This window comes from Gadus macrocephalus, chromosome 12, assembly GCF_031168955.1.
Source record: "Gadus macrocephalus chromosome 12, ASM3116895v1".
NCBI lineage: Eukaryota > Metazoa > Chordata > Actinopteri > Gadiformes > Gadidae > Gadus > Gadus macrocephalus.
This window is the reverse complement of record NC_082393.1, coordinates 17,401,219-17,422,401: the sequence shown is the minus strand read 5'-3', so window position 1 is coordinate 17,422,401 and position 21,183 is coordinate 17,401,219. Positions and strand designations below refer to the sequence as shown.

Sequence of the window (21,183 nt, the reverse complement as noted above, 5' to 3'; positions counted from 1 at the left end):
TCTTCGGGAGGAACGCAGGATTAGGTCTGAGCAACGCGAAGGAGCTGTCCTCATTTAGCAACAAGCAACTCGGGCTGACAGACAGAGCGGTTAGCTCACCGGCCCGCTTGGCAGAAACCAAGGCCAACAAGAGCGCCGTCTTAAATGACAGGGCATCCAAAGGGGCCTGAGAGAGAGGCTCGAAAGGATCCCTGGACAATCCGCGCAACACGGTGGGGAGATCCCAGCGTGGTGTAAGCACGCGTGAAACAGGCCTAACCCGTCTAGCCCCACGCAAGAATCTCTTGACCAGTGGATGGCTGAAGATCGGTCCACCATCACAGCCTGCATGGCCAGCCGAAACGGCTGCCGTATAGACCTTGATAGTGGAGAAGGCCAAACCTTTTTCCAATAAGTTTTGCAGAAACGAAAGCACGCTTCCCACCTCGCATTGAGATGGGACAGCGTGGTTCGTCTCACACCAATTAGAGAAGGCGCACCACTTCGCCGCATAGAGGGAAGAAGTAGAAGGCGCACGAGCACTCTGAATAGTGTTGATAACCGTCTCAGGCAAACCTTTGCCCTGCAGGATCAACCTCTCAGGAGCCAAACCAACAGCCGTCCCGAGACATTGGGCGGGTGGTGCACCGTCCCGTGGGCCTGTGAAAGCGCATCCGGCCTGAATGGTACTGGCCAAGGCGCCGACCGCGAGAGCGCGGCCAGCTCTGGAAACCACAGAGCTGAACGGTTCTCCGGGGCCACTAATATCAGGGACAGTCTCTCCTGTCTGACCCGTTCCAGAAGAGGAAGGATCAGCTGGAGCGGGGGAAACGCATACAAGAGAGCCCGCGGCCAAGGTGTGTGTGCCAACGCATCTACCCCCAACGGGGGAAGATCCCGAGGGCTGAGGGAGAACCACCACCTGCAGTGCGTGTTTTCCCGGGACGCGAAGAGGTCCACCTGCGCTGTCCCGAACCTCTGCCAGATCAGTCTGACAATGTCGGGATGTAACCGCCACTCGTCTCGGCGGGGACCGCCTCGAGACATGAGGTCCGCCCCAAAGTTCTGGGCGCCCGCGATATGCAGGGCTCTCAGACTGCGGAGATACTGATGAGCCCAAAGCCAGAGCTCGACCGCCTTTCGGTGGAGAGCAGGGGAGCGGACTCCCCCCTGTCTGTTGATGTACGCCGCCGCCGACACGCTGTCTGTCCTGATCAGAACGTGGCGGCCGCGCACCAGGTGAAAGAAATGCAACAGCACTTTCCTCACAGCGTCGAGCTCCAACACATTTATGTGTGCTGTAGGGGGCGTGCGCCACTCGTCTCCGACCGAGTGAGAGAGGCACGTTCCTCCCCAACCCGTCAACGAGGCGTCCGTGAAGACCACTACGTAGGACGCCACCCTGCCCAGGGGAACACCCTTGAGAAGGGCGGAGGGTCCTTTCCAATATTCCAGGTCTGGCGACACCGAACGGGGGACGAGGAGCACCCTGAGCTTGTGTCGCCTGGGGTCCAACCGTTGGCGAGCAAACCACCGCTGGAGTCTGCGCATAAAAAGCAGACCCAGGGGGACCACGGGGTGGGCAGCTGCCATCAGCCCCAACAGGCGCATGGTGGACAGTGCGGTCACGTTTCTGCGAACGTGAAAACGGGAGAGCGCCGACAGGATGGCGTCTCGCCGAGGAGGCGAAAGCATCGCAATCATGGTGGCTGAGTCTAGGCAAAGCCCCAAGTAGACTGTCTGCCGGCTGGGGAGCGGGGAGCTCTTCTCCCAGTTGATGGCAAAACCCAGGAAGGAGAGATGGTTTATCACCAACATGGTGTCCCTTCTCGCGGTCTCTTCTGAGTTGCTCAGAATAAGCAGATCGTCTAGGTAGAAGAGAATCCTCTTTCCCTGACGTCTGAGCGGTTCCAACGCCGTCTCCACACACTTCGAGAAGGTGCGCGGAGCCAGGGAATAGCCGAACGGCAGACACTGGTACTCGTACGCCATCCCCATAAAGGCAAAGCGGAGAAACTTCCTGTGCGCCTGCCGAACAGGGACGTGGAAGTAAGCATCCTTGAGATCCAGGGATGTGAACCAATCGCCCTCTCTCACACACCGGAACAATGCTCCGACCGTGAGCATTCTGAACTTCCTCGTGGCAACGAATCTGTTGAACACGCGAAGATCCAGAATAGGTCTCATTTCCCCTGACTTCTTGGAAACCAGGAAGTAGCGGGAATAAAAACCTAGGTGAGACTCGTGGGGGGGAACGACAGTGATGGCCCCCTTTACCAAGAGACGTGCCACCTCTGCTGCCAGAGCCGTGCTCGCAGCCGGGTCCCGTAGCGTGGTCTCCACCAACCCCATAAAGGGTGGGGGACGACGATTGAACTGTATGGGATGGCCCCATCTCAACGTGGTGTCCAACCACGATGGCAGAACGCACCGCTCTTGCCAACACGCATAGCGGTTGGAGAGAGGGCGAGCCGACAGCTGAGGAAGACCGTCCAGGAATAACCCGTATTCCTCTGCCCCTACCGCCTCCACACTGCGTGTGAACCAAGGGGGGCTTCCCACGAAAGGGAGGAGGCTCAGCGAGCGTAGGAGACGTACCAGAACTAGCAGCTGTAAAAACAACGAGCTGTCTAGACGTCGCGCTCGTGCCCGCTGAACAGGGAGCGAGCCGTCCGGCCGCAGCACCTGTGCGCATGCGCTGTCCGCAGGCTGTAGCCACAGCGCGCGGACCCATCTCCTCACCTATAATGTGGGGAACCAGGAGACCGGTACAAGCGGCCGTATCCACGGGCTCGTGCAACGAGTCTCTGATCCGTCCATGAGGCTCCAAGGGACGCCGCTTCTTAGAAGCAGGTGAACCAGAGGCCATGTGAACACGCCGTCCGACCGTCACCCTACAGCCACCGGGCTGAGAGGGGGAAATAGGCAACATGGAGGAGCGCACCACAAGCGTAGGACGCAGGTGGCCTGGGGAATATCGCTCTTTAGGTACCATGTACTGCCGTTCGGCCGAACGGTCTTTACTCTTTTCTTTAATAGGGAAAGAAAAAGTAGGAGCAAGCGTCCGGAACTTCCCGGTCCGTGGCGCTGCTGCTCTCCCCGTGCGCGGCGGCTGCGGCTGCTGCACCGGGGCTGGAGTCGGAGGCGGTCCCATGGAACGCTGGGACCGGCCTAGACCGCGCTTCCTCTCAGCCTGCTGGCGGGAGGAGCCCGTGAGAATCGTCCCGAACCGGGAACGATTCTCACGGACTGACTGCTGGTGCGCGAGCACCTCGGAGAACCTGGGACCAAATAGGCCATCCGGCGCTAGTGGACCCTGGACGAGGCTGGCCCGCTCTCGTTCCGGCACCGCAGTGTGGGAGAGCCATATGACCCTTTGAATCATGGTAGCCCACGCCATATGCTGGCCGGCCGAAACGGCTATCGGCTGGCATAGCTGGAGGATGGCGCTGGAAAAGCGGGAAACCGCCAGCCATCTCGCGGCTTCCTCCGGGCCGTAGGCCTCCCTGTCAGCCGACAAGGAGACCATGGCAGAGGAGAGCAGGGCAATGTTGTTGACCGCCGCCGCGGATTGAGAGGCACAAACGAACACCCTGTCCGTTAGGCCGACAATCTGCTTCTGGAGGCGGTCGGGGGGCAGCGGCTTTTCGTTAAGGAGCCCGGCGCCCGGACAGAGAAGCGCTGCCAGGGGAGGCTCCAGGCGAGGGATCCCCCTCGCCTGAGTATCGGCCCACCCCTCCACATTGGTGAAATCCGTGTAGGATCTTACCGGAGCCTTCAGGGTCGAAGGGTCCTCACCGGCAGCAATAAACAAGTGCTGCAAAGGCGGGAACAAGGGGCACTGGGTAACCCGCCGGGAAAAAGATGGGGTGCGAAAGCACTCGCCCTGCATATCGTCAGATACGGGGGCGAGAGGCGGGACCGGCATGGGAATCCCTTTGATGGCCGCCGCCTCACCCATGATCTCCCGGAAGAGATCGGTCATCCGGCGCGGACCCTTGTGTTGTATGACGGTGGCGGTTGTAACCCGAGAGCGGGAAAAACCGGACGCCGAGTCGCCGAAGACGTCGTCCAGGGAGGCGTCGATGATGCCATCGTCGACGTCAGGTCCGAACAGGTCGATGGCGTCAGCCATTTCCACCGCAGGGGAAAAGAAGAGATGCCTGGAGAGGATCCCCTCTTCAGGCAGCTCCCGGCAGGCGACACAGGAGACGGGGGCCGCCATAGCAGCCGCGGCGTGGTCGGCACCGAGGCACCAAAAGCACGCCAAGTGCCCGTCACCCGGTGCCAGGGAGGCGGGACAGGAGGCGCATAGGAGTCCTGAAAAGGACCTAGCTCTAGGAGCGCTCTCAGGTGGCCCTGAAAAGGGCCGTTTGTCCGTGGCCTCGCCCGAGCCGCTGCCACCGGCTTGGGAGATCCGTGTTGAAGTTCTCATCTTCTTAATTGTAGTTCTCAATTTCTCGCTGATAAGCACAAGTGCTGAAAGAAAAGGGAGGATGAGCGACGGTATACACCGCGTTATATAGACACGATACCGTGGGAAATGTGGGCGGTGCCCACGCTGATAGGTGCATAGTTTGAATTTTCAGCGCGCGCAGGCACGCGCACGGGACAAGCCCATAAGGCGAAGCCTACATGAAATAGAACCAATGTTCACCAATAGCAAGGCTTTATCATAGACAATAAATTCAGGACAGTTTCATGAGGATCTTTGATGGCCAAAAATAGCATATAATGTACACACCATAAATTAAGGTTGCTCTGAGTGATTTACCTTTTATGGTAGACAAAGCATTTATGATCATTTAAAAGTCCGGATAGTCAACACTTTATTCAATACAAATTATAGTAATATTACTGTATCCAAGTCATGTGAAAACATGGATCTGTAAACAGAATAAAAGACAACCGAAAGAAAATCAGCATCATGTTTTGAAAGATTGATTAAAAAACATTCACAATAATAAAGTTAGTTACTGAGTTACTGAGAAAATATTAGGAAATTAGGATTTCACAAGACCATTGATTTGTCTTTTGACGATACTATTTGACTATTTGATAAATGCTTGGATTTACATTTAAATTCTGAATATTTCAATTGTTATATATACAGTTGTGTGTTTCCATGGAATACATTAAGTTAAGTGCATTTATAAACACAATACCCCAAACAAATATTAATAAATTGCAAATCTTTGGATTCTTTTCACTGAGAGCAGATGAGCTGTTCCAGTCGGGAGCTGATTTCTGAAGAACTAAGCAGAGAAAAAAGAAGGGTGAAAATATGGCATCAGTTATGGAGACAAAGAATTTGTTGTTTAATATGTGCTACTGCTGTCCATCATGCTAAATAGTTCCATCTAATCGATAGATGCAACTAACCGTACCTCTTGAAGAAGTCCCGAAATGGTGTCGTTGCTGAGTTCACCAAAGGTAATCATCTTGACTTGTAAATATGCCATGGTTGAAAAGACTGGGGAGAAAGGCATGTGCAGGTGATTCAAACGAGGAGCATCTTGAGTACAGAGAGTACAGATAAAATGTGATTTAACCAGCCTGATACCAACCAGTTACTATTAAAAGTTAGGTTATGGTTGTGATGTGTTTGTTTTCAAGTGGACATACCGGGAGGAATTATCGTCACAGTGGTTGTTGGAGCCGGGGTTGTGGTTGTTGGAGCCAGGGTTGTGGTTGTTGGAGCTGTTGTTTTTGTTGTTGGAACTGGGGTTGTGTTTGTTGGACCCGGGGTTGTGGTTGTCGGAACTAATGTTGTGGTTTTTAGAGCTGCAGTTGTGGTTTTTGGAGCCGCTGTTGTGGTTGTTGGAACCAATGTTATGGTTGTTGAAGCTGCTGTTGTGGTTTTTGGAGCCGCTATTGTAGTTGTTTGAGCCGCGGTTGTTGTTGTTGGTGCAGTAGTTGTTGTTGGTGCAGCAGTTGCCGTTGTTGGTGCAGCAATTGTCGTTGTTGGTACAGCAGTTGTTGTAGGTGAAAAAGTTGTTGTTGTAGGTGCAGCAGTTGTGGTTGATGCAGTAGTTGTTGTTTGTGCAGTAGTTGTTGTTGGTGCAGAAGTTGTTGTTGTTGTTGGTGCAGCTGTTGTTGTCGTTGGTGCAGCAGTTGTCGTTGGTGCAGCAGTTGTTGTTGTTGATGCTACAAATGTCGTTGTTGGTGCAGCAGTTGTCGTTGTTGGTGCAGCAGTTGTTGTCGTTGGTGCAGCAGTTGTCGTAGTTAGTGAAGCAGTTGTTGGTGCAGCAGTTGTCATTTGTGCAGCAGTTGTCGTTGGTGCAGCAGTTGTCGTGGTTGGTGCAGCAGTTGTCGTTTGTGCAGCAGTTGTCGGTGATCCAGCAGTTGTCGGTGTTGTTGCCGCTGTTATGGTTGTTGGAGCCGCTGTTATGGTTGTTGGTGCCACTGTTGAAGTTGTTGGAGCTGCTGTTTTGGTAGTTGGATCTGTTGTGGTAGTTGGAACTGCTGTTGTGGTTGTTGGAGCAGCTGTTGTGGTTGTTGGAGCTGCTGTTGTGGTTGGTGGACCCAGGCCTGTTGTTGTTGGAGCTGCAGTTGTCGTTTGTGCAGCAGATGTCGTTGGTGCAACAGTTGTCAATGTTGGTGCAGCAGTTATTGTCGTTGGTGCTGCAGTTGTCGTTGTTGATGCAGCAGTTGTTGTAGGTGCAACAGTTGTCGTTGTAGGTGCAGCAGTTGTTGTTAGTGCAGTAGTTGTTGTTGTTCCTGCAGCAGTTGTCGTTGTTGGTGCAGCAGTTGTTGTAGTTGGTGCAGCAGTTGTCGTTGTTAGTGAAGCAGTTGTTGGTGCAGCAGTTGTCATTGGTGCAGCAGTTGTTGTTGTTGATGCTACAAATGTCGTTGTTGGTGCAGCAGTTGTCGTTGTTGGTGCAGCAGTTGTTGTCGTTGGTGCAGCAGTTGTCGTAGTTAGTGAAGCAGTTGTTGGTGCAGCAGTTGTCATTTGTGCAGCAGTTGTCGTTGGTGCAGCAGTTGTCGTGGTTGGTGCAGCAGTTGTCGTTTGTGCAGCAGTTGTCGTGGTTGGTGCAGCAGTTGTCGTTTGTGCAGCAGTTGTCGGTGATCCAGCAGTTGTCGGTGTTGTTGCCGCTGTTATGGTTGTTGGAGCCGCTGTTATGGTTGTTGGTGCCACTGTTGAAGTTGTTGGAGCTGCTGTTTTGGTAGTTGGATCTGTTGTGGTAGTTGGAACTGCTGTTGTGGTTGTTGGAGCAGCTGTTGTGGTTGTTGGAGCTGCTGTTGTGGTTGGTTGATCCGGGCCTGTGGTTGTTGGACCCTCTGTTGTGGTTGTTGGAGCTGCTGTTGTGGTTGGTGGACCCAGGCCTGTTGTTGTTGGAGCTGCAGTTGTCGTTTGTGCAGCAGATGTCGTTGGTGCAACAGTTGTCAATGTTGGTGCAGCAGTTATTGTCGTTGGTGCTGCAGTTGTCGTTGTTGATGCAGCAGTTGTTGTAGGTGCAACAGTTGTCGTTGTAGGTGCAGCAGTTGTGGTTGATGCAGTAGTTGTTGTTGTTAGTGCAGTAGTTGTTGTTGTTGTCCCTGCAGCAGTTGTCGTTGTTGGTGCAGCAGTTGTTGTAGTTGGTGCAGCAGTTGTCGTTGTTAGTGAAGCAGTTGTTGGTGCAGCAGTTGTCATTGGTGTAGCAGTGGTTGGTGTTGGTACAGCAGTTGTCAATGTTGGTGCAGCAGTTATTGTCGCTGTTGGTGCAGCAGTTGTCGTTGTTGGTGCAGCAGTTGTTGTTTGTGCAGCATTTGTCGTTGTTGGTACAGCAGTTGTCGTTTGTGCAGCAGTTGTCGTTTTTGCAGCAGTTGTCGTTGTTGGTGCAGCAGTTGTCGTTTGTGCAGCAGTTGTCGTTGGGGCAACAGTTGTCAATGTTGGTGCAGCAGTTATTGTCGTTGATGCAGCAATTATCGTTGCTGGTGCAGGAATTGTCGTTGTTTGTGCAGCAATTGTCGTTGTTGGTGCAGCAGTTGTCATTTGTGCAGCAGTTGACGTTGGTGCAACAGTTGTCAATGTTGGTGCAGCAGTTATTGTCGTTGGTTCAGCAGTTGTTGTTGTAGGTGCAACAGTTGTCGTTGTTAGTGAAGTAGTTGTTGGTGCAGCAGTTGTTGTTGGTGTAGCAGTTACTGTCGTTGGTGCTGCAGTTGTCGTTGTTGATGCAGCAATTGTCGTTGTTGGTGCAGCAATTGTCGTTGTTGGTGCAGCAATTGTCGTTGGTGCAGCAGTTGTCGTTGTTGGTGCAGCAGTTGTCATTTGTGCAGCAGTTGACGTTGGTGCAACAGTTGTCAATGTTGGTGCAGCAGTTATTGTCGTTGGTGATGCAGTTGTCGTTGTTGATGCAGCAATTGTCGTTGTTGGTGCAGCAGTTGTCGTTTGTGCAGCAGTTGTCGTTTGTGCAGCAGTTGTCGTTGGTCCAGCAGTTGTCAGTGTTGGTGCCGTGGTTGTGGTTGTTGGAGCCGCTGTTGTGGTTGTTGGAGCAGCTGTTGTGGTTGTTGGAGCTGCTGTGGTGGTTGTTGGAAGTGCTGTTGTGGTTGTTGGAGCCGCTGTTGTGGTTGTTGGAGCTGCTGTGGTGGTTGGTGGACCCAGGCCTGTTGTTGTTGGAGCTGCAGTTGTTGTTGGTGGAGGTGCTGTTGTTGTAGTTGGAACTGGAGTTGTGGTACTTGGAGCTGCTGTTGTGGTTGTTGGACCCACGGTTGTCGTTGTTGGTGCAGCAGTTGTCGTTAGTGCAGCAGTTGTCGTTGTTGGTGCAGCAGTTGTCGTTGTTGGTGCAGCAGTTGTCAATGTTGGTGCAGCAGTTATTGTCGTTGGTGCTGCAGTTGTCATTGTTGATGCAGAAATTGTCATTGTTGGTGCAGCAATTGTCGTTGGGGACGCAGTTGTCATTGTCGTTGCAGCAGTTGCCGTTGTTGGTGCAGCAATTGTCGTTGTTGGTATAGCAGTTGTTGTATGTGCAACAGCTGTCGTTGTAGGTGCAGCAGTTGTGGTTAATGCACTAGTTGTTGTTGGTGCAGTAGTTGTTGTTGGTGCAGAAGTTGTTATTGCTAGTGCAGTAGTTGTTGTTGGTGTTGGTGCGGCAGCTGTCGTTATTGGTGCAGCAGTTGTCGTTGTTGGGGCAGCAATTGTCGTTGTTGCAGCAGTTGCCGTTGTTGGTGCATTGATTGTCGTTGTTGGTACAGCAGTTGTTGTTGTAGGTGCAACAGTTGTTGTAGGTGCAGCAGTTGTGGTTGATGCAGTAGTTGTTGTTGTTGGTGCAGAAGTTGTTGTTGTTGGTGCAGCAGTTGTTGTCGTTGGTGCAGCAGTTTTTGTTGTTGGTGCTACAGTTGTTGTTGTTGGTGCAGCAGTTGTCGTTGTTAGTGAACTAGTTGTTGGTGCAGCAATTGTCGTTGGTGTAGCAGTGGTTGGTGTTGGTGCAGCAGTTGTCATTATTGGTGCAACAGTTGTCAATGTTGGTGCTGCAGTTGTCGTTGTTGATGCAGCAATCGTCGTTGTTGGTGCAGCAATTGTCGTTGTTGATGCAGCAATCGTCGTTGTTGGTGCAGCAATTGTCGTTGGTGCAGCATTTGTCGTTGTCGGTGCAGCAGTTGTCGTTTGTGCAGCAGTTGTCATTGGTCCAGCAGTTGTCGTTGGTCCAGCAGTTGTCGTTGGTCCAGCAGTTGTAGGTGTTGTTGCCGTGGTTGTGGTTGTTGGAGCCGCTGTTATGGTTGTTGGAGCTGCAGTTGTGGTACTTGGAGCTGCTGTTGTGGTTGTTGGAGCCACGGTTGTCGTTGTTGCTGCAGCAGATGTCGTTTGTGCAGCAGTTGTCGTTGTTGGTGCAGCAGTTGTCGTTTGTGCAGCAGTTGTCAATGTTGGTGCAGCAGTTATTGTCGTTGGTGCTGCAGTTGTCGTTGTTGATGCAGCAATTGTCGTTGTTGGTGCAGAAGTTGTCGTTGGTGCAGCAGTTGTCGGTGTTGTTGCCGCGGTTTTGGTTGGTTGACCCGGGCCTGTGGTTGTTGGAGCCACTGTTGTGGTTGTTGGAGCTGCTGTTGTGGTTGGTGGACCCAGGCCTGTTGTTGTTGGAGCTGCAGTTGTGGTTGTTGGAGGTGCTGTTGTTGTAGTTGGAACTGGAGTTGTGGTACTTGAAGCTGCTGGTGTGGTACTTGGAGCTGCTGTTGTGGTACTTGGAGCTGCTGTTGTGGTTGTTGGAACAGCGGTTGTGATTGTTGGAGCCGCTGTTGTAGTGGTAGGAGCTGCTGTTGTGGTTGTTGGAGCTGCTGTTGTGGTTGTTGGACCTGCGGTTGTAGTTGTTTGACCAGCTGTTGTGGTGGTTGGAGCAGGTGTTGTAGTTGTTGGACCTGCTGTTGTGGTTGTTGGAACAGCGGTTGTGATTGTTGGAGCCGCTGTTGTAGTGGTAGGAGCTGCTGTTGTGGCTGTTGGAGCTGCTGTTGTGGTTGTAGGACCTACTGTTGTGGTTGTTGGAGCTGCTGTTGTGGTTGTTGGAACTGCTGTTGTGGTTGTTGGAACTGCTGTCGTGGTGGTTGGAGCTACTGTTGTGGTTGTTGGTCCTGCAGTTGTGGTTTTTGGTGTTGTGGTTATTGGACCTGGGGTTGTGGTTGTTGGAGCTGCTGTTGTGGTCATCGGAGCCGTGGTTGTCGGACCTGCTGTTGTGGTTGCTGGAAAATAATGAATATGTTAACAACTGCTTGAGATAGAGTAGACGATTAGGGCAACATGTGAATAATTTATTCTGGGTTCTGAGTTTAAAGACAGAATTCTGTGAATTAAGCCAGAATTATGTGAATTAAGTCAGTCTAGATCCAAATAAATTTGATCTAGACTTGCCGCCGAATGTGCATTTTCCAAAGAAAATAGGTAAGCCAACTCATCATGTGCGCAATATTCCTTGAGCATGTCAAAATGCTAAGGCTATCAAGGCCAATGGTCTAGCCTGGCATGTTTAAAGTCCCTGTGCCATTTTATAGCATACTTGTGATTTGTGAAAAAGCAGACGCATTTGTTGGCTGTCGAAATTTGGAAGTTTGACTTTCCGAAGCTTGGAGTAAATAACGTTCTTACTTTTCTCCCACATACAAGAGATCAACGGAACTACATGGAGTGATTCGTTGAGTTCAACTTTGAGCATAGCCTAATATAGAGTTAGGCTCTAGACCAGGGGTGTCAAACTCATTTTAGCTCAGGGGCCACATGGAGGATAATCTATTCCCAAGTGGGCCGGACCGGTAAAAATATGGCATAATTATGTCAAATTAAACATGCTGTGAGCACACCAAACACAGGTTTCCCATTTACTTCCGTGAATAAAAAGGACGATGACCATTTTTCTTGGAAAACTCTGCACTCTGTGTCCACTTTTCGTCTTTTTGACAGAGACATTTTGGGGCAATGAGAGTGCCAAAGCGCATAATGTTGAAAGTGTAAGGCAGAACGACAAGGTAGCTCCGGGCTAGCTGCACTACCTGTTTATACTTGCTCCCTGCTCAGCCCCGGTATAAAGTTTGCTTGCTTAACATAATTGCTATTGCGACTTCTAGTGGACACATTAAGAAGTTTCCTTCATTGAAAAATAGCAGATCATTTTACGTTACATTCCAAAGCGACTTCCAGTTACACACAATTGTCCAGTAGTTCAATGTACAACAAATGAATCAGTGCCAGTCAATGCAATCCATGTAATGATAGGAAGGATTTTTATAAAAAAAAATATAATTTTTCTTAGGCCCGTTCGCCGGCCTGATCCGGCCCGCGGGCCGTACGTTTGACACCCCTGCTCTAGACCAATGTTCCCTCTAAGCTGCGCAGTGCGCAATTGCGCACCACTCCCGCGTTCTCTGCGCACAGCAAATTTATGCAGCGCATAAAATTAAATCTAACCTGAACTGTAAATAAAATACACGCTTAACAATTTATTCTGTACCATTTTGCAATGCAACTCAGTGAGTGACAGATGACAGTAAAACAATGACTAATACTGGCCAGCCAATGACATGATGCGGCTCACGTGTATTTACATCATGCATCCAATCAATGCGCTTTATGCGTACGTGCCTCTGTTTAGCATGTTAGCGTGTAGCTGATGTTGCGGCGGCGATGGCAAAATGAACCAAGTGCCCCTGACTGCAGCCCGCAGATCGAGGAGGAGCTAAATGTGGGCGGGCTTAAACGTTTAACCCCGCCCACATTTAAGGAAAATTCCGCGCAGCATCATGGACTCAGACGGAAATACGAGTCCATGATACTGCGCGCTTTTCTGCCTAGAGGTAAGTTGCCGCTCTCTGTTCGTGTACATTGCTTGCTATGGGCCAGAAAAATACCTTGATACTTGCCTTTGTCAAACATTTATGGAAGCTTTTTTTTTTTCTTCTTTACAGATCAAAATTTCTTGCCTTGGGTGAAAATAAAAATCAATGATGCAAAGTCTTCTGTCTTTGGTTTATTTGAATTAGCTAATATAATTGAGTGTACGAAATAATATGTGTCTATACTAAAATAGACATTTGAAATGACAAGTTAAAAGTAGGAATGTCTCAGTCTATCAAATGCATGAACCTTTTTCCATATTACCGGTAAGTCATTGTGCTGTGCTGTGCTGTATTGATGTTTGAGAATGTGCTGCCGGATCTCCGCCACCAGATGGCGCCCGAGAGGGTAAAACCATGATACTGAGTCAATGATGCTGCGCGGAATTTTCCTTAAATGTGGGCGGGGTTAAACGTTTAAGCCCGCCCACATTTAGCTCCTCCTCGATCTGCGAGCTGCAGTCAGGGGTTACTCAAATGAACGGGTAGTGGCACATCCACTCACAAAGGCAAAAAGAAATGCGGTTCTTTTAAGATGGAATGGCTGTCGGAGTATGTGCGAACAGAAGAAAAAGAGGTGAAACTGGATGAGATATTTTCTTTTTCGAGCGAGAAAGGGCTGCTCTGTAAAACATGCTGTGAAGCCAAAGTAACGGGCGAGTTTTCGGAGGGAAAAATGTGGACTGAATGGAAGTTGGACTACCTCAAGCGTCACATTCAGCAGAAAAGTCATTTGAATGCTGTTGGAATTGTACGAAGACGCAATATGGGAATGGGGATCGGTACATTATTGCAGGAGAGCACAAAAGATCGAGAGAAGAGGAACGAGCTGTCACACAAAAATATATCCAACCCAGAGCACGTAAAAATTCTCATAGACAATACTCTACTCGCCATCAAAATGAATGCATCAATGCTGTCGGTTCAACAAATCCACGATCACATGGCAAAGTATGTGAGTATACCAGAAGGATGGCGAAGCAAAAATTATGCCTTTGAATTTGTGAACTCAATCAATGGGATAATGCAGAATGAGACGATCTGCAATGTTAAAAATGCACCCTGGCATACCCTGATAGTAGATGAGAGCACAGACATAACAGTGCACAAAATGCTAGTCCTATATATTAAATACAGGGAGGAACATGAAGTCAACTATAAAACTGTGTTCGGCGGCATCATCCAGCTGACAGCATGCACTGCTCACGATATTGTGCAGGCAATCACTCAGTTTTACTCCAAGCATGGACTGGACTTTCAGAGAATGGTGATGCTGAACTCCGATGGCGCCTCAGTAATGCTATGAAAGCACAACAGAGTTGCAGCTTTATTAAAGCGGCAAATACCACACCTAACCGAACAACATTGCGTGGCCCATAGAGAGGACTTGGGCATTGATGATGCCTGGAAAGATGTGCCTTTGATGCGAGATGTGGAAACTACTCAGAACTGTATATTCCACTTTCTCTCGGTCCACTGTGAAGAGGGCCCAAATCGAGGACCTAGCAAAGATTATCGATGAGGATACATTGTCATTCAGGCCTCTGAGCGAAGTGCGATGGCTGTCGCGGCACCAAGCTGTGAATGCTGTTCTGAGGAACTACACTAAACACAATAATTTTGGCACTATCAATCTGTGCAGCTTTTACACTTATTTTCGTAATTTGTAAGAAGAAAGGAATTAGTTTCATTGAGTTTAATTTAACTTTATACAGCGTCACTTCAATAGTGGAAAATGGGTACAATGAGATTAATGATGGGATCCATACAACTAAAACAATTCCAAAAATAATTTGGATTTGAAAAAACTGAAAACTATGGTGCCAAAATTATTGTGTTTAGTTTAGGTACATTACTGGGCACCAGCCATGCCCAACAGGGCACAGTTTTAAGTTGTAACAAGGGCTGGATGATAAGTGAATGTTAGTATTCTCTGATCAAATCGGAAGCAACAACCTTGATATACATTTCCTATATTTTGAACATCAAAACATTTTGAGCAATGCCTTGGGTGCAATGAGTTAAAGTAGATTACAATAGGCTATGCCACTTCATGATGTAAATGCAGGCAGCAGGCTACATGCAAATTTAGGGAAAACCTAAGGGATCTGCGTCGACAAAGAAAAAATTGAATATGCAAAATAATTGGGGTGGGAAAATTATGTTGATTGAAGAAAGAAATACACTATATCAAATCAACTCACTTGGGACCATTTTCAGTCCCAATATCTCCCCTAACAACTCTGGGGCAGCCTCCCAAATTTTGCACTTCTTTAATGTAGTATCCTCGGATCACCTTGCGATCACTACATGTGCACGCGTTAAGCCGGATCATTTATCTTGAAAAGCCGTCAATGGCAAGCCATTGACACAGATACCATGCATTTATCATACGAGTAAACATGCCAGATAATACTGGGCCCCCTTGAGAAGTAATTATGTCATCTGAGACGTCTTCATTCCCTCTCTGACACTGCTTGAGAACAAAGCGAATCTTCTTTCATCACACTCATGCCATGTTCCCTACACTTGGTGTAAATCCAGCAGTACTCATGAAGTTGTACGGACTACTTCAGTTTGCCTGAAATGAAGTTGACAAAGTTCCCCGACTTTTTTTTTCCGTGAAGATACCCTCTGGCACGAAGCAACCTCTTAATATGCCTTTCACTTATTTGAAAACCATGTCTAGGGCAATGTTCCCCCCTCATGTGTCTAAGGCCCCGTTTACACGAAGGGAAAACGCAGATATTTTCACACGGTTTGGCCTCTCATTTACACGAAAACGCTGTTTTTGTCACAGAAAACGATCATTTCTAAAAAACTCCGGCCAAAGTGGAGATTTCTGAAAACGCCGGTTACGTGTTGTCGTGTCAACGGGTAGAAACGGGGTTTTAGGTTCTGAAACGTCACATTATGCGCCAGGAAATGCTTAACGTCATATGAGCGCCCTATGTTTACAGTTTGTTTGTTACAGGAAGACGCTTGTGTTATTCGTTGTTGTTGATTCTGAGGATTCTGATTGGCTTGCATGGCTTTATCCTTCTCCCTACACTGCCGCCCATAGGTTTGGCATAGTTATAATGTCCCAACGGCGTATTTATCCGTTTTGATGTGAACAACAACTTTTTTGAAAACGATGTTGTGTGCACAATGTTATTTTTGAAAACGGAGGGGGGGAAATATTCGTTTCTATAAATACCCTGCTACGTATAAATGTGGCCTGAGCATACACACAAACTCCCTGAGCATTACTTGGACCACTGTGAGCAACATCAGACGTGCACACTGTGGCCACACCAGTATCACACCTGTCCAAAACCTAAGATCATAACGTTACATGGCTTATTAAAATAATCAAATGACAGCAGTAATTTTCGTTAGACTACTTTTAATATAAGTGATTTTACAATGAAAAATACAAATCTTGTTTGTCATGAGCTAGTATGTACATCAGAAGAAAAATAAAAGTGACCAGCTGTATAGTTAATTTAACTTTATACAGCGTCACTTCAATAGTGGAAAATGGGTACAATGAGATGATGGGATCCATAAAACTAACAATTCCAAAAATAATTTGGATTTGAAAAACTGAAAACTATGGTGCTTCAGAAGGAACTGATATTTGATAATGCAGAATAAATAACATAATCTAATCATCACTTTGAGATAAATTCAGGATTCTGATATCAAGCAATGTCAAACTGAGAGGGCCTACAACACTGTATTACAAATGAGTGTGACTTTGTGAAGGAAATTAACAGCAAATGTGTTCAAATATGACCCAAGTTGAATTAGCAAAGTATTTGCTTTCAGCACTTGTCATTTGTTAGTCACATGAGATCCATTGTGTGGTATGTTCAGCTGATGGGGAAATGGCCACCAAACAAAGGAACTAATTATAGTATACTGTAGAGTGGGAAAGGATAAGGTATGCCACCTGATACAGTACCAACCGTAGCATTATTTATTTTGTGATTGCGTATTTATTTTCCAAGACTAAAGGATGCATTGTACAAACCAGATCAATAGGAAGTTCCTTTCTCCAACATTAGTGAAACAACAGCTATGCAAAGTCTTTGATGCTAAAGAGCAGATATAAATGAACAGAAAATGTGTACAACTATGAACCTAATTGGAATAAGCAGAATATTTGCTTTTAAGGTGAAGTGGATGTTCCGTTAGCATGGTTTATGACAACAAAAACGAGGTTTGCTAAAGAACGGATGTATGATAAAAGAAAAACAATTAAAGGAATTTCACGATGCCAATTAATGCATATTCTATTTATACTATTGTTTGTTAGCCTAACAATGAAATAATCCTACATAGATAGATTTAGATAAATAAAAACATAAAAAATAATATGTGCGGCAATGGACAAAAATATTTTTATTGAAATCTAAATAAAATAAATAAAAATCCAATCCATGTACTTACCATGCGTATTGGATACGTAGAAATGTCCAACCAAAAGTACCACAAAAATGGCTTTGCGAGCCATGTTGATTTACAAATGACAAACTATCCAACCACACTGTTTCATAACTTCGGTTTGTGTGAAGACCTTCACTCAAAGAGGTCAAGAGTGGTGCAGAGTTACTCTCAACCTGAAAAACAAGATTGGGTTCAATACCTTTCTGTTGACAAAATAGCTTGTGGCATGACGCACGACAGGGAGTTCTTCCTAATTCTCAACAGGCTTACTGGCATAGCAGGTTAACATTTAATTGTGTGTGGGCCTATATGTGACTGTGTTTACAGTGGGCATTTCGCTGGTATTGATTTAGTCAAACTTATACCTCATACCGTGTAGGCCTACTTAGTCAAGTGTGTGTGTGTGTGTGTGTGTGTGTGTGTGTGTGTGTGTGTGTGTGTGTGTGTGTGTGTGTGTGTGTGTGTGTGTGTGTGTGTGTGTGTGTGTGTGTGTTCGTGCCCGTGTTGAGAATTAGACCTAGGCTCTCCATGGGGCTGAAACACTGTGTTGAAATGAAGTGAAGCGTTGTCACTTTGCTCTCCAATATTCATCGTGAACGTGATATGTAGGCCTATGTTGTATTTTGGAGAGATAGTGAGAGAGAGAGAGAGAGAGAGAGAGCGAGAGCGCATGCGAGGTATAAAACTCTTTATATGTAGGCCCAGAGTGGTAGATATAACAGAGTGGCGACACTTCCATTGGACTCTGTTGTAGCGCCTACTTTCGGGGTATGGAGCCTCGAATATGCCGCGTTTCCACTGCAGGGTGCGGAACGGATCGGATCGCAAAGGTGCGGTAGGGAGGGGGCGGTATAGCCCAGCTCAGTTCCGAGGTCGCGTTTCCACTGCCGACAGTACCCTTTGTGGTAGGCCGGATGTCGATCGCCGCGGCAGCTACGTAAACATCGTAAAAAAACGTCTTCCTCCCCAAGAATGCAGACGAACGTCTCCACCTCCTTGTTCGCCCAAGCAAGCGTTTTACGCGACAAGATAATTGTAAAGAATAATACCTCGAGGCTACTGTTCGTTTGTTTTTATCCCCGCGTCACCCAGAAGTGACGATTCTGTTGACCAATCAACGGAGGGGGGGTGTAGCTAGAATTTCATGGGACCCTTTCAGGCGTCTCGTCTCGTTTGCGGTACCCCAACGGAGGAGTCCCGAGAACGGGGCCGGAACGGGTACGGCAAAGTCCGGGTCACGCCCACTTTTGGCGGTGGAAACGCGACCCGACCCGCACCTTTGCGATCCGATCCGTTCCGCACCCTGCAGTGGAAACGCGCCATTGTTCCAAACAACCATTTTACGGCGTAGGAGATCATTCATTTCCATTGCTGGCCGTCGAGAAACTTCTGAGGTAAATTGATTAAATAGTTACCTCTTTTGAATTGTCAACTGTCTATATTGTATCAGAAACCCTTTATGATGCATATAGGCCTACTGATATTTATTTGTAAATACACAGCGTAATTATATATTTATGTTGGTAGACGACCGATTGCCTCCTAGTTTGTTAGCTCAACTTCGCCATCTGTGAAGGTATCTCCAGGGTTAAATTGATTAAATGGCTACCTCTTTTGAATTGTCCACTGTCTGTATTGTATCAGGACCTTTATGATGCATATACTGATATTTATTTGTAAATGCACAGCGTAATTATATATATATTTATCTTGGCAGACGACCGATTGCCTGCTAGTTTGTTAGCTCAACTTCAACACCTGTGAAGGCATCTCCAGGGGTAAATTGATTAAATAGCTACCTCTTTTGAATTGTCAACTGTCTATTGTATTAGAGGTCCTTTATGATGCATATACTGATTTGAATATGCACAGCGTAATTATATATTTTTTATCTTGGTAGACGACCGATTGCCTGCTGGTTTATTAGCTCGACTTCGCCAGGTGAAGGTATCTGCACCAACAATTACGAAGTTCAGTAGTGAATCAAACTTTTATTAGTTAATTTATGTTGGATTACTAGGATCATTTAGGTTGATTTAAGGACGGGTTTTATGATGCGATAGCTAGTAGAAATAACAGTGTGTTAGTCTAATTATATCCTGGAAAGGGTGATGTTCAGCACATGAAGCTCTACAGATGCCGCCGCTTCAACAATGCTGATTATGATGGGCGGTGAATTTAACCTGTATGGCTTTTTCGTTTTAACTTCTTGTTGACTGAATTATTTCTCTTTCTTAGTGCCAAATTTATTCTTTTTTGTTTTACAAGAGCCCTCTCTGCTCTCCTTCTCATTAATTTTTCCTTTTCTAGTTGCCTTATTAGGTCCTCCACAGTCGCCCCATCAGTCCCTGGCAGTCTGGTCCCTGGAGCAGCTGGCCCTGGATCCACTGCCCCTGATGCCCCGTTTACACGAAGGGAAAACGCAGATATTTCCACGTGGTTTGGCCTCTCATTTACACGAAAACGCAGTTTTTGTCACAGAAAACGATCATTTCTAAAAACTCTGGCCAAAGTGGTGATTTCTGAAAACGCCGGTTACGTGTTGTCGTGTCAACCGGGGGAAACGGTTTTAGGTTCTGAAGCGTCACATTATGCGCCAGGAAATGCTTAACGTCATATGAGCGCCCTATGTTTACAGTTTGTTTGTTACGGGAAGACGCTCGTGTTATTCGTTGTTGTTGATTCTGCGGATTCTGATTGGCTTGCATGGCTTTAATTGCGCTCAACGGCGTATTTATGCGTTTTGATGTAAACGACAACTATTTTGAAAACGATGTTGTGTGCACAATGTTATTTTTGAAAACGGAGGGGGGGAAATATTTGTTTCTATAAATACCCTGCTACGTATAAACGTGGCCTTAATCACCTGCCCCTGGCAAAGTGGCCTCTTGATTGCTCTCTCTGTCTCCTGTCATGTCCTTTTTATCGCTCTTGAAATCCAACTCAATTTCTCCCTCAATCTCTGTAACAATTACAAGGTAATGTTGCTGTTATATGTATTTTGCCTTTGCATTTGCAACTACTGTCATCTCTAATGTAAGGCAATGTAAAAAAAAATATTAAAGCGAAACATTTCTGTAATGTGAATTAAATCATCTGCCACAATCAGAAACCAATAAAATGTATAAATGGATCTACCGGCAATTGTTAATTGGGTAGAAATGTGTCGATTATCTACATTGTGTGCAAATCCTCAGAGAATCCCTGACCTCTGGTTGTTTTTTAAACTGGACAAATATGAATTATGTAATCTCAATAGGAGTGTAGTCTATCCTTGAATTACATGAAATGGGGAAGATTGTTAGCTGCATAGATCATACCGAAGTTTAATTTGGCGCAATATGTGTGGTCCGTTGCACTTGGTTCTGGAGGCACCCTCACAGAAGGGGGTTTCCTCCTCTTCGGCTTAGGGCGATGAATGAAAACTGTTCGGACTGCATCGGGCCTCAAGATCAACATCCCTTCTCTTTTTGTGGCAGTGAATTGGTCATCTTCAAAGTGTACATGTAGGTAGGCATGTAAGATCAGTTTCCATTGCACTTCAAATATCATTGAAAAGTCATAATTCTCTACACTTAGAAATATTATGCCCTTTGAAATGCTAGCAAGTGATGTGAACATTACTTACATTACATCGTTTTTGACCGTTGCTGACCCTGCCCTGTCACTTGTACGTTTTGACGGCTGACCATTGCCATCCATTTCTTCCTGCGCTCTTGGTCCTTGGGGAAGCCATACATGTGGTAACCCTTCTTGGACCGATTGGAGCATCCACACGTTGCACAGCCAACCATGGTGTGACCATTGGTATAAACCAATTTTGAATTTGCTCAGGGCTATTATAAGTATTGTAATGGCATAAAGTATAGTATATTTGCAACTTTATATGTTAAGGGTTTGCCCGTATATAGTGTTCCCTGCAGTGGCGGCGCCAGAGACTTTTTTCTGGTGGTGCTATGGGGGTGCTCGGCGTTTTACTGAGGGTGCTATGAAATTAGGGTGATAGCATATGAGTCTCATTTTTCTCTACTACAACACCTCCCCACCATATCGTCACATGTTTACACGTTTGCTCTCTAACGGGTACATAAAAAGCGCCATTCAAATCGATCGTATTATTATTGTCATTAGGCTACTTCTGACGGACGCGCACAAAGCCGCGTTCATCTCCGACGGTCAAAATGGATGCAGCATGTTATAGATAACGTAATCCCAAATACTTCACTTACTTCAGTGTGTGGATTAAAGTTTGCGCCAGATGACTACCAGGTCACCACTACCATGAGCGACAAATTAAACTAAACATACCAAGTTCAATACACTTCTAACTAAAGACGGCAGATTAGAATGTCAGATAGAATTACTTAAACAGGCAAAGAGTCAGAAATGCTTTCAAAAAGAGTATATTATTTTAGGTCACAATCAAAACATGAATGAAACCAAACAGTAGGCACTCAAAACCACAATAATAAGAGATCA

At 47.0% G+C, this 21,183-nt stretch overlaps 1 protein-coding gene across 1 annotated transcript; it reads right to left on the bottom strand.

The window, feature by feature from the left end:
• Nucleotides 1–8,009: 8,009 nt before the first annotated feature.
• On the bottom strand, nt 8,010–12,032 carry LOC132468542 (probable serine/threonine-protein kinase clkA). The gene is made up of 7 exons (XM_060066273.1): nt 12,016–12,032; nt 10,555–10,626; nt 10,015–10,122; nt 9,350–9,747; nt 9,050–9,054; nt 8,194–8,969; nt 8,010–8,151 (listed from the first exon to the last, which is right to left on the bottom strand). The coding sequence occupies exons 1-7, from the start codon at nt 12,030–12,032 to the stop codon at nt 8,019–8,021; spliced, it is 1,509 nt and encodes a 502-aa protein (XP_059922256.1). The 3' UTR covers nt 8,010–8,018.
• Between the last annotated feature and the right edge of the window lie 9,151 nt (nt 12,033–21,183).

Coding starts and splice junctions, on each gene's coding strand:
- LOC132468542 (XM_060066273.1), bottom strand. Junction 10,123..10,554: donor TCCAACAACCACAACCCCAG/GTCCAATAACCA, acceptor GTACCACAACAG/CAGCTCCAAGTACCACACCA. Junction 8,152..8,193: donor AACAACGACAACTGCTGCAC/CAACGACAATTG, acceptor TTGCTGCACCAA/CAACGACAATTGCTGCATCA.